General features: G+C 44.4%; 1 protein-coding gene and 1 pseudogene across 1 annotated transcript in view; both read right to left on the bottom strand.

The window, feature by feature from the left end:
- The window catches only part of SYNPO2L (synaptopodin 2 like), a 69,342-nt gene that overhangs the window by 30,806 nt on the left and 21,836 nt on the right, over positions 1-16,700 (bottom strand). Inside the window, exons 2-3 of the mRNA XM_034435278.2 lie at positions 15,350-15,501; positions 1,831-2,483 (exon numbers count right to left, since the gene is read on the bottom strand). Of these exons, the coding sequence (XP_034291169.2) occupies positions 1,831-2,483; positions 15,350-15,501 (805 nt within the window). The remainder of the gene's footprint in view (positions 1-1,830; positions 2,484-15,349; positions 15,502-16,700) is intronic.
- LOC148113205 (uncharacterized) lies at positions 7,608-9,022 on the bottom strand (annotated as a pseudogene).

Here is a 16,700-nt window from a genome sequence, read left to right as displayed (position 1 = left end):
CCAACTCTCAACTACATCAAGAGGGAATTGAGATCATCCCTTAGCAATTTGTCTAGTATAAATACTTTCCTTGGGTTGATTAATTGCAATAGAAAGGAAATCTTTTTTTCAGACCTTCTAACTTTACAAGATCTTTTTGCCCAAGAAGTTGGAAGGTCTGATTGCACTTTTTTTAAACTGGCAGTCTCATGGTCTTCTTTTGTTGCCCTGCACCAGTGGTGAAATCCTGCCGGTTCTGTCTGGCTTGCATGAGCGGGTAGCATCGTTGGCGTGTGGTTAAGTGAACCAGTAGCAGTGGCAGTGCGAGGCTCTGCCCACCTGCTTGGACATCGTTACTTCCTGGTTTTTAACCCTCTGCGCATGCGCAGAAGGTCAAAAATCAGACATGATGATGGTGCACGCGCACTTCCAAACCGGTAGGGAAGGTAGTAGATTTCACCCCTGCCCTGCACGCAGGAGAACATTGGAAAGCAGGTTAGTGAGAGAATTGTGGTGGCTCTGAGGTGAGAGTGAGGATTTTGCATTATGATTGCTCATAAGTAAGTAAGAACCAATAAAAGAGGAATGGAAAAATCCCTATCTGTAGATGAGCGCATCTCAGTCTTGGCAAGTTTAAGATGGGCGAACTTGATGCTGCCTGGAGAATTCTGGGAATTGAAGTCCATGCACCTTAAAGTTGCCAAAGTTGAGAAGCATAGGTCTAGGCTAGAGTTTACTATTTTCCATTCCTGTTTTATTTAGAGTTTGGTGCAATTAAATAAATCAGTTGTACTTTCCTTAACAAATAGTGATTAAAGCGATATGAACCATTACTGGACTTTTTGTGAAAAACTGAAATTAAATTTGATCTGGGACTTTGATGATTAGATATAGGATTATGGAAATAATGTAAAATGTTAATCTTAGAGTAAGAATTTGATATATTTTTTACTTATATCTGTACCAAAGAAAGTTGGAAGTCATTCTTTTTCAGTTTTCCTTCTTTACCTCTTTCTTTCTTATACTTTCACTCTTTTTCTTTCCTGGGCCTTTCCTTTTTTCAAATCTGGTTTTTATTTGTTTATCATTTAGCTTTGTATTTTTTTGATGTATGAAGGATAAAATACTCAGCCATTATAATTCTACATTTCTTATTTAAAGAAATCATACCAAAATTTAGAATGAAATCCACTGGGAGCCATCTCATGTAAGGCTCTGAGTCCCTCTAACCAAAAAGTGTTTATCGATAGAAGAGAATATTTATAGCTCAGGGTTGAACTGTGGGGTCCTTGGTACTCTCTGAGCTTGATAGTTTTCTTGCAGATGTTTCATTACCAAACTAGGTAACATCATCAGTACTAGAAGGGAGTGGAGTTTGCTTTTATTTTCATATACTAGTGGTTTACCCTGTCAGTGTGGATCAGTTGCTTCACAAAAAGTGTTTTGATTGGTGCCGGGTCTCTACAGCCTCAGGCAGAGAAGGGCTATTCTGCACCCCTCCCTCAAATGTTCTTTGAAATACAGAGTTTCCCAGCATTCCTTTAGGAACCTCCAACATGCAAACTGTGGTTACTCATCCTAAAATGAATCCTGTTTACCTGGAGATTCAAAATTTGCTGTTTGCTGGGAAGGTGTGTAGCTAAAAATCAGTCTACATTTAGTCTTTGACTTTGGGAATATTTCTTCTTAACCAAACAAAAGTGTATTTTCTGTGCAGTTCACACCCCTTCCTTGCTGGGTCTGGATGTCACAAAGCAACACGGTTCAGGAAATGGAATCTCTATACCAGTTAAAATGAAATTTTACAAAAAGTATTAGTAGGGGAAAAGAACAGCATTACAGAACACCTACTGGCTAGCTTTGCTTTCTCTGCATAGCTGGTAGTCAGATCTTCATCGACAGGGTGCTCCACAGGACCTATCATGGGGATCAAGTGGCGCTCTGCTCGAATTGTCCTAGTTGCATGTGGAAGGAGCATAGCTTCAGGAGCATCCTCCATCTCTTCAGATAACGATGGATGTAACAAAACTTCTCTCTCTGAGAAAGGTGCATCAGTGTAATTTTCTGTGTGAAATACAATCTCCCTCTTAGCCACTCCACCAAGCCCTTCTCCTTCTCCACCTCGTGCCACCACTTCAGGTGTGCTGTCATAGCCACTCTGCTCAGAGACTTCATCCTGTGGCTCACCCACTTTGTTATTTGGTCCCCCTGGGGGGGAACGGGGAGTCTTCTTGCGAGCTCTCCGATGCTTTTCTTGGGTGATGTTATCAGCATCACTGTCTGTCTCAGCATAGTATGCTTCACTGTTTGGTGGGGAGGTCACGTTCTCCAAGAGCTGCTGCCGCTGGGACTGCTCAGTTTCTGGGGCACTCTGGGGCTCTCCTATTTCAGAACGGTGTCCCTGGGAGGCTCGGTTTAGTGGAGAAGTGAGTGAGGCAGCTTGCAATTGCTTAGGAGAAGGGGAGCGCAGTAATCTTGCCCCAGACAGATCTCTGGTCGTTGCCCTGGAGAGATCAGAAAAGGAAGAGAATTTTAATCAGTTGTGTAGTTACAAGATCCACTTCTCATACATTACTTTTTTGTATCTGTTCATCCTACTGGCTGCTGAGATGAAACTATAAGGATTCCCTTTTGACGTTCCACCTTTGATACTTTCCAGAAGTTAGACTGTGTTCTACAGCTGCCTTCATTTCAAGGTCCTTTTCTATGAATCTCTGGGCCCTCTGCTGTCCATTTTGATTAATTACTTGGATGGGAGGAGCACACTTTTACGAGTATGCTCCTAAAAGATACCCTCCCATAGACATAAGAGCTGCATTCACTATCAAACCTGTGAGATGCACGCACATACACACCGCACATGTGAACTGCTTAAAATGACCTTGTAATAAAACATTCACAGCAAGCTGAACTGACCTGAGTAGTGATGAGGGAAGGAACAGTCAGGGACCTGTGGCACAGCAAACCAAAAAGTGTGTACAGTATATGCATTATCTCTCAAAGACAGTATGGCAGGCTAACCAGGTAGGAAGGGATGAACAATAAAAAAAAAAAACCACTCAGATGGGTTTGCTGTAGCTAAAGCATTCCAGTGTCTTGCTGTAATTTTCACTGAATCAGAATCAGAATAGAGCTGGAAGGGACCTTGGAGGTCTCCTAATTCAACCCCCTTCTCAAGCAAGAGACCCTACACCATTTCAGACAAATGCTGTCCAGCCTCTTCTTAAAATCCTCCAGTGATGGAGCAACCACAACTTCTGAAGGCAAGTTGTTCCACTGGATTATCATTCTCACTGTTAGGAAGTTTCTTCTTAATTCCAGGTTGTTTCTCTCCTGCATGTTGTATCTTCAGAGTGTTTTAGTTGATTTAGGTGAGATATTTTTAAAAGGTACATAAAGAGGTGGCTAATTCTTTAGATAAAAGCAAGAAGATTCAGAAATATCTAGACAGGTCTGAGCAATGCACTGAACTGAAAAGAATGGAATGCAACTGAGATAAATGTAAAGCTCTGCATCCAGATGGAAAATATAAGGCTTAAGTGTAGAATAGAATAGAATAGAATAGAATAGAATAGAATAGAATAGAATAGAATAGAATAGAATAGAATAGAATAGAATAGAATAGAATAGAATAGAATAGAATAGAATAGAAGCTGGAAGGGACCTTGGAGGTGTTCTAGTCCATCCCCCGCTCAAGCAGGGGAGACCCTATACCAGTGATGACTAACCTTTTTGCCATCGCATGCTAGGAGAGAGGGGGCGGGGGAGGTTCACACACACGTGTGTCCACACCCAAACTTCTATGAGCCCTGCCCTGCGCATGCGCGCGCAACCCCCCATCCCCCCTGCTTCTGGCATGCGATGGCCTGGTAGGTTTGTTTTTCTTTCTTACCTGGCTTCAGATCCTCTCTATGCATCTGGGAAGGGTGAAAGCAGCCTTTCCACTCCCTCGGAGGCCCTCTGGAGGCCTGAAAGGGCCCATTTTCCAACTCCCGGTAGGACAGGAAGTGACTTTTTTGCTGTCCCCAGCCTTGGGGACAGCAAAAAAGTCACTTCCGGTCCCACCGGGAGTTGGGAAATGGGCCCTTTCAGGCCTCCAGAGGGCCTCCGAGGGAGTGGAAAGGCTGCTTTCGCCCTCCCTAGACTCATAGAGAGGATCTGGAGCCAGATAAGAAAGAAAAACGGGCCTTCCCCACCCCCATCCCCCAGGCCCTCCGGAGACAGGAAACAGCCTGTTTCCTTACTTCTGGTGGGTCCAGAAGGCCTGAAAATCAGCTGGCCGGTGCACATGTGTGCGCCAGACTGAACTGGCGTGCCCACTGATATGGCTACGCATGCCATGCACGGGTCCATAGGTTTGCCATCACGGCCCTATACCATTTCAGACAAGTGGCTGTCCGGTCTCTTCTTTAAAACACCTCTGGTGATGCCCTTAATTCCAGGTTGCTTCTCTCCTTGATTAGTTTCCAACCATTGTTTCTTGTCCTACTCTCTGGTATTTTGGAGAAAAATTAGACCACCACTGTTAAGTAGAGTGAATGAGGACACAGAACCAGGTTGTGAGTAACAACAGCTCTTTGCTTCATGGTGTGAATCCAGCGATTGATACAGGGAAACAGCTCTCTTTATATACCTTACAGTCCTAGCAGTTAGCCAATCAGCTGAAAGCAATTAACATTCAAACTTTCCAGCCAAACTATATACATTACACCCCTCCCTTCCCAGAAGGCACTTGGGATACACATTTGCATACAAAATCACACAGATGACCAGGTCATGTCTGGACCCTAGTAGAACTGTGCAGTTCAGTCTGAGGCGTGGCGTCGAGCAGGTTGGAGGGGCCTTCTGTTTCTCCCGGCTCTGCCAATGGAACCTCCTGGATTTCTCTGGGGGCGTTGACTTCTTGGGTTGGTCTTGATTCCTCGGACTGGCGGCTCCAGACACCGAAGTCTTCAGATAAGTCCTCCGCTTGTCTCGGGCTTGAGCTAGCTGTTGGAAGTGGTTGGTAGTTAGGGACCAGATCATCAGGCATGATTTCTGGTTCGGCGACTACCTTTTTTCGTAGCTGATCTATGTGCCTTCACCATATTCTCCCATCTCCCATGTCTACCGTGTAAGACTTGGGACCGGTTGTATCCGTAATTGTCCTTGCTACCATAGGGGCCCGGCTGCGTAGTTCCTAGCATACACTGGTGTCCCTATCTGGAACTCCCTCAGTTTCTTGTCAGATCCCTTGAAACTGTCGGGGGAATAGTTAGGGTGTAACCTGTCTAGTATGCATCTGAGTTTCTGACCCATTAGCAGTTCAGCCGGGCTGTGCCCGGTGGCGGTGCATGGTGTGGCATGTTGGGTCGCCAGGAACTTGTCTACCCTAGCTTGCCAGTCCCCAGGGCCTAATCGTGAGAGTGCTTCCTTAGCCGTTCTCACAAACCTTTCAGCCAGTCCATTACTGGCCGGATGAAATGGAGCAGTGTGTGTGGCAGTGAATTGGGGCCCGTTATCTGATACAAGTGTGTCCGGTAACCCATGGGTGGCGAATAGCTTCCTGAGCACCCTGATTACTGCGTCAGTGGTAGTGGATTTCATTAGCCTGATCTCGAGCCATTTCGAGTAGGCGTCGACTATGACCAGGAAGATTTGGCTGTGACAAGGGCCAGCAAAATCTACATGGATTCTTGACCAGGGACCCTGGGGACGTTCCCATTCTTTTACTGGTGCTGTGGGGGGATCTGGCCTGGACTCTTGGCAGGGTTGACACTTCCCCACCCACTCAGTGATGTCGTTGTCCATTTGTGGCCACCATACATAACTCCTGGCCAGCCCCTTCATCCTTACAATCCCCGGGTGTCCCTCATGCAACAACCGTAAAACTTTTTTCTTTAGAAAAAAGGGAACAAGGACCCGATCACCCCACAATAAGCAACCCCCTTGCATGGCTAATTCGTCATGTTTGTTGATAAAACTTTTGAATTCCCCGCCTTCAGTCTTTCCCAGCCACCCCCTCGTGACCCAACTCATGACTGTCTTTAACACATGGTCTCTGGCAGAGGCTCTCGCCACTTCCGCAGAAGTGAGAGGCCCCGAGTCCAACGTGTCGATGAGTAAGACTGGAACTCCAGGTGTGGGGTCTTCTATGATGTCCAGTAGTGGGCAGCGGCTGAGAGTGTCGGCATGTCCCAAACTCAGTCCTGGTTGGTGTACCAGGCGATATGAATATGCCACTAGGAAGATTGCCCAGCGTGTCATCTGGGGAGACAAGGTAGCAGGTGTGGGTCAGTCCCCTGCCAGGAGGCCCAAAAGCGGCCGATGGTCTGTGACGAGGTCGAAGTCCTGGCCAAATATTCGTGGAACTTTTTAACCCTGGATACGGCTGCTAGGGCCTCTCTGTCCAGTTGGCTGTAGTTCCGCTCAGCGCTGGACAGGGTGCGGGAATAGTAAGCAATGGGCGCCTCTAGTCCATTCGGTAGTCTGTGGCTCAAGACGGACCCTACTCCAAAAGAGGATGCATCGCAGACTAACACAAGGGGAAGCATGGCGTTGTATTGTATAAGAAAACTTTCTGCAGATACAAGTTTCTTTACAGCAGCAAATGCAGTAGACTCCGCTTTTCCCCAGACCCATGGTGTATTCTTTGCCAACAGCCTGTGCAGGGGTTCCGCTACTGTTGCCTTGTCCCTCAGGAAAATGGCGTAGAAATTTAGAAGGCCCAAAAACGCCTGTAGTTCTGCCTTGTTCTTGGGGGTGGGTGCCTCTCGAATTGCTCTGATTTTACTTTCGATGGGGTGAATGCCAGTTCCGTCTACCCAGTACCCCAGGAATTCCACAGAGGGGACTGTGATCATGCATTTGTTGCATTTGGCTCTGAGGCCAGCACTCCTGAATTTTGTTAGCACTTCCCTCAGTCTGTCTCCCAATTGTTGCTCATCTGCTGTGGTGATGAGGACATCATCGAAATAGGGGACTACCCCTGGCAGACCCTGCAGCAGCCGCTCCATTGTGCTCTGAAATAGCCCTGGAGCTATACTGACACCAAATTGGAGCCTAGTACATTTGAAGGCACCTCTGTGAGTTACGATAGTCTGTGCCTCTGGGTAGCGCCATCTACCAGCAGCTGCTGGTAGGCCTGCGCAAGATCGAGTTTTGCGAAAATCTTGCCAGGGCCCAGGGAATGGAGCAAATGGTGCACAATAGGTACCGGATAAGCGCTCTGTTGGAGAGCCTTATTAATTGTGCATTTATAATCTGCACAGATGCGCACAGACCCGTCAGGCTTTTTTTTTTTTTAATTTGATTTATATGCCACCCTTCTCCGGAGACTCAGGGCGGCTTACAATGCGCTAAGCAATAGCCTTCATTCTTTTGTATATTTATACAAAGTCAGCTTATTGCCCCCACAACTGGGTCCTCAATTTACCTACCTTAGAAAGGATGGAAGGCTGAGTCAACCTTGAGCCTTGGCGAGATTCGAACCTGCAGTAATTGCAGGCAGCTGGTCTTAATAACCAGCTTAATAACAGGGTGCCTTAGACCACTGTACTACCAAGGCTCTTAAATGGGGTCACAATTGGGGTCTCCCATTTGGCGTGGTCGACAGGAACTAGCACCCCTTGTTTGATTAGTTTGTCTAGCTAAATGTCTATCTTTGGCTTTAGTGTGAAGGGTACCCTCCTGGGCTTAAGCCGATTGGGGTCGAGGTTAAATGAAATAGGGGTCCCCATATACTTGCCGAGCCGTTCGTCGAACATGTCCTGGAACTCCTGCATCAGGTCGTCCTTCAGGGTGCTGCTTACATTGCGGACTCTGGTGAACCCCATACCCAGGGCATTAAACCAGTCCAGTCCCAGGAGGCTTGGGAGATTCTCGCTGACCATGGTGAGGGGTAGCTTCTTCCGGTATTCCCTGTACTCGACCTGAAACACGCCGATTCCGTCCACTGGGATGCGGTTGCCCAGGTAGTCACGTAGTCCGAGCCTCTGGTGTCGTAGCTGATGTTTCTTAACGTTGGGGACAGTCTTCCTTAGGTTGAACCATGACATGATGGTTAGAGGCGAGCCGGTATCGATTTCCATCTTGCACTAGCTTCCTTCAATTTCGACCATCGTATATACCTTTTTCGCCGGTGCGGTGCTTGCCTGGCCGATGCTGATGGTGCAGGTGTTGTGGCTTTCGAATTTCGCGCCCTTCCTGTAGTCACCATGCTTGTTGGTCCTTCTCTGTGGTGCCAGCTCTGGTTGGCTGGAGACGCCCCGTGACTTGTGGCTGGCTGGTTGAGTAGCTCTACAGATCCTTCCCAGGTAACCCTTCCTATTGCAGCGTCTGCATATGGCATCCTTGAACTTACAGGTCTGCCGATGGTGGGACCCTCCGCAGTTCGCACAGGCTTCTCGGTGGTCTCTCTGGTCCTGTCGGTATTTCTCGGTCCGGAAGACGTCTTCGTCCGACTCCTCCTTGCTTTCGGTTTGGACCGTCTTGTGCTGTACCGGGGTTGACCGTTGCGTTGCCCTTGCTTGAGCTGGTCGCTGTAGTGTCTCCGCAGCCTTTGTGGAGGATTCGTAAGCCCTCGCCTCGTCGAGCACAATGTGGAGGGTTAGGTTTGCCCGGGCGAGCAGCCTTCTCTGTAGGTGAATATCTCTAACACCACAGATTAGTTGCTCTAGGAGCGCGTCATCGAGGTCTCAGTATTCACAATGCATCACAGCCTTGCACAGTGCAGCCATGTACGCACTGATCGGTTCTCCCTCTCACTGCAGCCGCTGGCGAAACTCGTACCTCTGCACAAATTTGGAAGGTGCCGGGGCGTAGTGTGCCTTCAGCGCAGCCTGTAGAGCTTGCATGAGATGGCCTGAACCGGGGTCGGTTTAGATAGTGACTCAGCCATGTCGAACACTTCGGGTCCACAATGGCTTAAGAACAGAGCTCTCTTCCTGTTGTCTGAGAGCCCCTATAGGTCACTGGCCTCCAGGAAACACTCGAATCGAGCCATGTATGATCCCCATTTCTCTCTGGCAGGGTCGAAAGGCGTTGGCGGCATGTAAGCAGACATCGTGTTTGTGTCTATGAGTGCTCTGCTTGTCTGCCTGGCTGGATTCTAGGCTTCAGCTCTCTCTGTTGCTTCGTGGCCTCAGCTCTTTACTTAGCTCCTTGTCTCAAAATCCCACCCTCATCGCCAATGTTAAGTAGGGTGAATGAGGACACAGAAGCCAGGTCGTGAGTAACAACAGCTCTTTACTTCATGGTATGAATCCAGTGACTGATACAGGGAAACAGCTCCCTTTATATACCTTACAGTCCTGGCAATTAGCCAATCAGCTGAGAGCAATTAACATTCAAACTTTCCCGCCAAAACTATATACATTACAACCACCCCTCTTCTTTGTGGCAGCCTCTCAAACATTAGAATATTGCTATCATGTCACCCCTAGTTCTTCTTTTTCCTAGACTAACCAAACTTAAATCCTGCAATTGTTCTTCATATGTCTTAGTCTGCAGGCCTTTGATCATCTTATTTGCTCTTCTCTGAACTTTTTCCAAAGTCTCAACATCTTTTATGTAGCATGGTGACCAAAACTGGATGCAGTATTCCATGTGTGGCCTTACTAAGGTTTTATAAAGTGGTACTAATACTTCACATGATTTTGATTCTATGCCTGTGTTTATACAACCCAGGATTATAATATCTTTTTTGGCTGATGCCACACACTGCTAATTCATATTCAAGTGATCATCCGCTAGGACTCCAAGGTCCCTCTCACAGTTACTGTTTTTGAGCCAGGCCTTGCCTAATCTGTACTTATACCTTTGGTTTTTCCTGCCTAAGTGTAAAACTTTGGTTTTCTCTACATTAAAATGTATTTTGTTGGATAGGCCCCATTGTTTAAGTCTGTCAAGATCTTTTTGGATCCTGAGGTTGTCTTCTGGGATGTTGGCTATTCCTGCCAGCTTAGTGTCCTCTGCAAATTTGATGAGTTCTCCTTCTATTTCCTCATCTAAGTCATTTATGAAGATATTAAAGACTACTGGACCTAAGATGGAACCTTGTGGTACCCCACTGCTTACTTCTCTCTATGTAGATGTAGTACCATTAAGGACTACTTGTTGGGTACAGTTTGTAGCCAGCTAAAAATCCATCTGGTGGTGATGTTGTCTATTCCACATTTTTCACCAAGAAATAGGTTGTGGTCTACTTTGTCGAATATTCTGAAATCTAAGTATACTATGACTCAGTAAAATGAGGACCCAGATTGTTGGGGGCAATATGTTGACTCTGTAAACTTAGAGAGGCCTGTGAAGTGGTATATAAGTCTATTGTGTTCCAAGCTTGATCCATATATTCAATTGCTTTCTCCTTCTGAGAAATTCCTTTCCATAGACCTGAACTAATGAGCAGCAAAAGTAGCAATTGAAAAAGGATTTTGCCAAATTCAACTGAATCCAGATTGGCATCAATTGGGCAATTCTAAATCTATTTTGTGCTGACAAAAATAATTTTACCACCACAAAATTTTCTATGTCATCCAATGAACCTGAAATATAGAAATGAACATGGAAGAATTCCTAAGTAGTAGAAGACTACTTGAAAGACTATGGAAATGGACTAGATGCTCAGCTAACTATCTTTTAGAGCAGAGTGGAGATTAGATCTAATACAGGTAGTCCTCAATTTACAACTACAAATGAGACCAGAATTTCTGATATTAAGCATGGCATTTGTTAAATGAGTCGTGCCCAATTTTATGACCTTTTTTGCCATTGTTGTCAAGTGACTCACTTGCAGTTGTTAATAACACAGTTGTTAAGTGAATTCAGTTTACCTCATTGACTTTTCGTGTTGGAAGACAATTAGGAAGGTTGAAAATGGTGATCACATGAATCCGGGACAATGATGCATACCAAATGCCAAACACCCAAATTTTCATCACATGACCGTAGGGATGCTGAAACAGTTGTAAGTGAGAGTGCTGGTGGTAAGTCACTTTTTCCAGTGCTGGATGGTTCTAAGTTGAGGGTTACCAGTAGGCTGAAACTGATACTAGCTTTTAAAAATGAGATATGAATTAGGTGCTTCCTCTAGAAGACACCTGGAAGATACTGTATAACCCCCACTGGCCGGCCTGCCAACATTGTATTTATGAGCCTGATACTCAAATGAGTAGTTCCCAGACAACTCCCTAGACATTTTTAGAATAAAATTATTTTCTAGAGCCAATTCAATCCCACTTCAAGATAAACTTTGGAATGGAATCTACCTTGGCCATTCTATAGGATGATTTTGGAATGTTTGGGGAAGGGAAGAGGGAATGTGATCCTTTTAACCAGAGCATCCTTCTGCATGCACTGTTGAGTTGGATGTTAGAGGAACTTCTTTGCAGTAGTTTGCTCTTAGCTGGATTATTGCTTTACTACTTGACAGTCATTAAATGGCCACTTTCACAGCTGATTTAAACAACCAAGTTGTCCCAGCAAAAGTACTACTAACCACTTTTCAATGAGAAGAACACACTACATAATTTTTTAATCACCTCCAGTCCACTGAAAACATATATACTCTGCCCATCTTTTTGTACTACACATCAAAAATAGAGCTATCTGATGGCACAAATAGTGTTGTTTTGATTCCTATGCTCACTGCTTTGTAGGCAAAAGTTTCCTTATCAAATTGATTACTATGTACAAAGGAATGGATTTCCCTTCCCTACTGTCCTGGCTCCCCCACCCCAGGCTGTTCTGTCCTGGGTGCCTGGGCCATCTGCCCCTTTCAAAAGAGACCACAGCTCTGTCCCTCTATTTTTCTACTGAACTGGTAAAGCACTAGAGCAGGGGTCTCCAAACTTGGCAACTTTAAGACTTGTGGACTTCAGCAAAGCTGGCTGAAGAATTCTGGGGGTTGAAGTCCACAAGTCTTAAAGTTGCCAAGTTTGGAGACCCCTGCACTAGAGGATGTTCCCTGTTGACATAGTGAATGGTGGGCCTTTCCCCACTTTTTCTCTTAGAAGTTCATCGATGGAATGATGAAATGGCTCTTCCCTTCTTTCATAACCATGTTACATTGACAACAATTCTGCCAGTTTCTCTTCCAAACAAGTCACAGAACGATGGGTAAAACCAGGCTTTCTTTTTCTTCATTTTAACTCGTCCACTAGCAGATGCACCAGATGGGAAAATGTCAAAAGCAAGAGTGCACATATGAAAGGTCTATCTATGAAAACCTCAAATCCTCAAAGCCTTCCACAGAAAGGAAAGGGGCTGCTGCTGGATTTCCTGGAAAAGGTGATAAGGAAGCAGGGCAATCACCAATGGAGGAGCATGTTAAGCATAGTCCAGACAGAATGGCAGACCATCATTCTGAAGTGGAGGAAGGCTCTGAGGACGGGCTTCATTTTGAGCCCAAATTTTCATGAGTTTGAAGTGTCCTCATCTTTCTCCTCCCCAAATGGGCCAGCATTCCCTCCAGATGGTTAATGGGGCAATAAAACAGTAATTAACTAGTGCCCCGCCCCACCACCCTCCAGAGCAGTTAGAAGATGGCCTGGTGCCTTCACTTGTGGAAAAAAAGGGAGACCCCAGGGAGTGGATGCCATGAGGGCAAGGAAGTGGATGCAATTCTCACTAGTGGAGAACCTCAGATGGAGAAGCAATGCAGCAAACTGACCCATTTCCTCCCCCAGGAGCAGTAATGGCTCTGATTAAATTCCAATGTTAATCATCTCTATGCATAAAGATGACTGAAAGCTTCACACATTATGGAGTCGTACAAATCCTGTGGAGGTCTTGAACTGGAAGAATCTTGTGGGGAAAATATGGTAGAACTCTTCAAAGAAGCCAGAAAAACATCAGACAGAAGAAGCTCAAAGCAGACTTCTCTCATTCCAGAGGGCAGGATAAGAGGCTTGGATTGCAAAAAGGTACATTCCAAGGGATAGTTAGGAAATTGCTCCTGCTTGTTAGAATTCAATTACTCAGAAAGACAATGGGAGCTCCTTAGCCTTCTGCCTGGAATCCTTTCATTTAGATTCCTACCCTGAGCTGGTACTCAAAATCTGTTGGGCAAGATGGCCTTCAAACTCTGTCATTTTATATTCAGGAAAGCTTCTCTATTGCTTTTCATTGCTTTTCATTAGCTTCCATGCAATATTGTACCTCCTTCCAGCATAGCTAATATTGCAGAACTGGTAACGTGCCATACCATAATTTACAGACATCTATAATGCTGCCATGAATCCTCCATGGGAGGAGAGAGAGAGAGAGAGAGACAGACAGACAGACAGACAGACAAAGAATGTGTGACTAGAACAGAACTTGTTTGAAATAGAATCACTCTTCTCAGCTTAACTGCTGGGAATCCCTGAGACTCTCCAGTTGTACCAATGTTACATTAGCAGCTGCCGGCTTGAATGACATCACAGCTCATCTTGCTCCTTATTTGTTTCTAACTTAAGCCACCAGCATCATCTGCAAGGATCCTTTCCCTATGATTACTAACTTTCTATAAGAGCTTTTAGTGTGGACTTTATCAAATATTTTTAAAAAGCAATATTCAGGATACATTCAAGATTTTGTAACATATCTTCATCTCAAAGATTTTTAACAAATTGCTGAGACAAAACATTGACAGGGACATACTACTTTGTTATATATACATCTATATCTATATCTATATCTATATCTATATCTATATCTATATCTATATCTATATCTATATCTATATCTATCTATCTATCTATCTATCTATCTATCTATCTATCTATCTATCTATCTATCTATCTATCTATATCTTACTTCTTCATAGGATTTATGTGTGTTTTTCCTCTAGCCAGGTTTTTCCTACGTAACCAAGGTTTTTCTGCAGCCCTATCTCAGTAGAATCACATCCACTCGATTCTGGGCTTTTTTTTTTCTTTCTGGCAGCCAGCAAGTTCTTGCTGCCAGGTGAGAGACTTATATAGATATTGTACCTTTACAGGGAGGATACATGAGATGTGGGTGTGGCTTACTGATGATGGCTAACAAGCCAGAAATAGATCTATATAAGTCTCTCACCTGGCAGCAAGAACTTGCTGGCTGCCAGAAAGAAAAAAAGCCCAGAATCGAGTGGATGTGATTCTACTGAGTTAGGGCTGCAGAAAAACCTTGGTTACATAGGAAAAACCTGGCTAGAGGAAAAACATACATAAATCCTACGAAGAAGTAAGAAAATAGATATTGTACCTTTACAGGGAGGATACATGAGATGTGGGTGTGACTTACTGATGATGGCTAACGAGCCAGAAATAGATCTATATAAGTCTCTCACCTGGCAGCAAGAACTTGCTGGCTGCCAGAAAGAAAAAAAAGCCCAGAATCGAGTGGATGTGATTCTACTGAGCTAGGGCTGCAGAAAAACCTTGGTTACGTAGGAAAAACCTGGCTAGAGGAAAAACACACACACACACACACACACGTGTGTGTGTGTGTGTGTGTGTGTGTGTGTGTGTGTTTTCTGAGGTTTTTGCGGGTATTTGTATTTTCTCCCGCGTAAAATTGGAAGTGTCTTGGCGAAGCGTCAAAACGTCGCCAAGACACTTCCAATTTTACGCGGGAGAAAACCTGAATAACCAAAGACCTACACACACACACACACACACACACACACACAACATATCGTATATTCAGAGCTTTTATCTTCTAGATTTCTTAGAAATGTTAAATGTTAAACTAATACTATACACACATATAAAACAATCAAACATATACAAAAAATCTCAGTTGATCCTGAAGTTCATATCCCAATGAAGTTACACCAAGCATTTTTTTAAAAAGTATTAGTTTAACAATATTTTTAAGGTAAGAAATCTAGAAGATAAAAACTCTGAATGTACACAATGTATTGCATTGAATCTATATCATGGAATTACATTTCAGCCATAATATCCACAATATTAAGGGCCCTACATCCCGAATACTCTGGTACTATACAGTACCAACAACTAGGTTTTAAAAGACACTCAAGGTGTTATTATGAATTTTGCATAGGAAAGCTGATACAACAAGTCTGACATCCTGCTTAGAAGAGACTACCAAAATGCTGTGAAGTGGGCTTCAGCCTGGTCTAAATGTTTGTGCATCAGAGTCTCATAGATCTCATTCTGGTATGAACATTTCTGCAAAATATGTACAATAAATATCAGAGCAGAACCTGGCATTGCTTTGTACTGTGCATGCTTCCGCCTGAGTGGAAGAGAGAGATAATTGGTGACATTTGTGAATCAGGTATGATTCCACCAGAACTTTATGAAAAGCATTCAACGGTGTGGTTCCAGTTAAAAATACTCAATTTATCCAAATGGTTTGGAGTAATCAATCTTTCACTCAGGCCCACCAGTGGTTCCCTTACCTTGTAACAACAATGCTGAGGGTGCTACTGGAAGAATCGATGATCTGCATGGTGGTGGCATGGGAGAGGCCGGCACATGGCTTTCCATTAACAGATAGAAGTTCATCATTTTCCCTTAGGCCCCCACGACACGCTTTACTTCTCTTGCGAATCTAAAAAAAGGAAAGTGAAGTAGGGATCAGCAGTCCAGAAGTGCCACCATCACTTACTCAACTTTTCAACAGGGAGTGAGAGAGTCTTGGGCAGAAGTCCAGTTAGGCATATCTACAGGGTATGATAAAAATAAAATAAATATAGCAGGGGTGAAATTTACTTACCTTCGCTACCGGTTTGGAAATGTGAGCTCGTGTGCATGCACGCGCTGTGCTCACGCATACCTTCTCCACGCATGCACAGAGCCTTCTGTGCATGCACAGAGGGTCAAAAATGGGACATGATGATATCTGGGCGGGTAGGCGGAGACTCCTGCCGCCAGCGCTACTGGTTCACTCGAGCCGGAGAGAACCGGCTGAATTTCATCACTGCAATATAGTGCCCATGATGGTGTGGTGCAAGCTCTGCCCATTTTTATGTCACACATTTAAAAATAGGTGGGAGTTTCCATCACAGTATCGCAGCCACCCTCATGATCATTTTTGACCATTTTTATAAACAAACAAACAAACAAACAAACAAACAGTTATATAATGTCTACATGTTGCCAGTAACACAATGTCCTAAAACCTGTTGCTGGTGGTAAGCTATTTTAACTATTAAAATATTTTAAAACATATAAAAGTTATCATTAACAAGTACTCAGATAAAACAATTCACAAATAGAAGCTGAATAGGCAAATATACTGGTCATTGCCTTGAGAAAGGCTTCACAGGAGAGACAATGAGAGCCAACAGAGAAATACAGACAGAAGGCAGAGGTACCCTGGCATGTAGGGGTGTACAACAGTAAGACAACTCTTGCCCACACAGTTGTCTTGTTGAGGATTTGTCAGTCTTACAGATCAGGAAATCAACTCCCCAGGAAGGCAAAGAATACTTTTATTGAGATTGGCAATGATAACAGAATCCTGCAAGTTTGATTGGGCTGGACCTCTTACCCTTTTTTATATTCCCGTGAATTAGGAAGGTGTCTGTCCCGAATATTCTGTTTGTTGTGAATTTAAGATGTTTGCCCATGCAAGGTCCCCCTTTTCAGAGGCTTTATTCATTACTGCCACTCATATAATCAATAGCAATAAGCCTCAGCCAAAGCACATAGAATCTAAGGCTAAATGTTGTGCCCACATACAGTATATCTTTTGTTTTAACCTCTTAAAGAAACTGGTAAGTATATAGGCTTGTGTGCCATGGGTAA

Source organism: Pantherophis guttatus, chromosome 6, assembly GCF_059756535.1.
Source record: "Pantherophis guttatus breed Tessera chromosome 6, ASM5975653v1, whole genome shotgun sequence".
Taxonomy (NCBI): domain Eukaryota; kingdom Metazoa; phylum Chordata; class Lepidosauria; order Squamata; family Colubridae; genus Pantherophis; species Pantherophis guttatus.
This window is presented reverse-complemented; position numbering and strand designations above follow the sequence as displayed.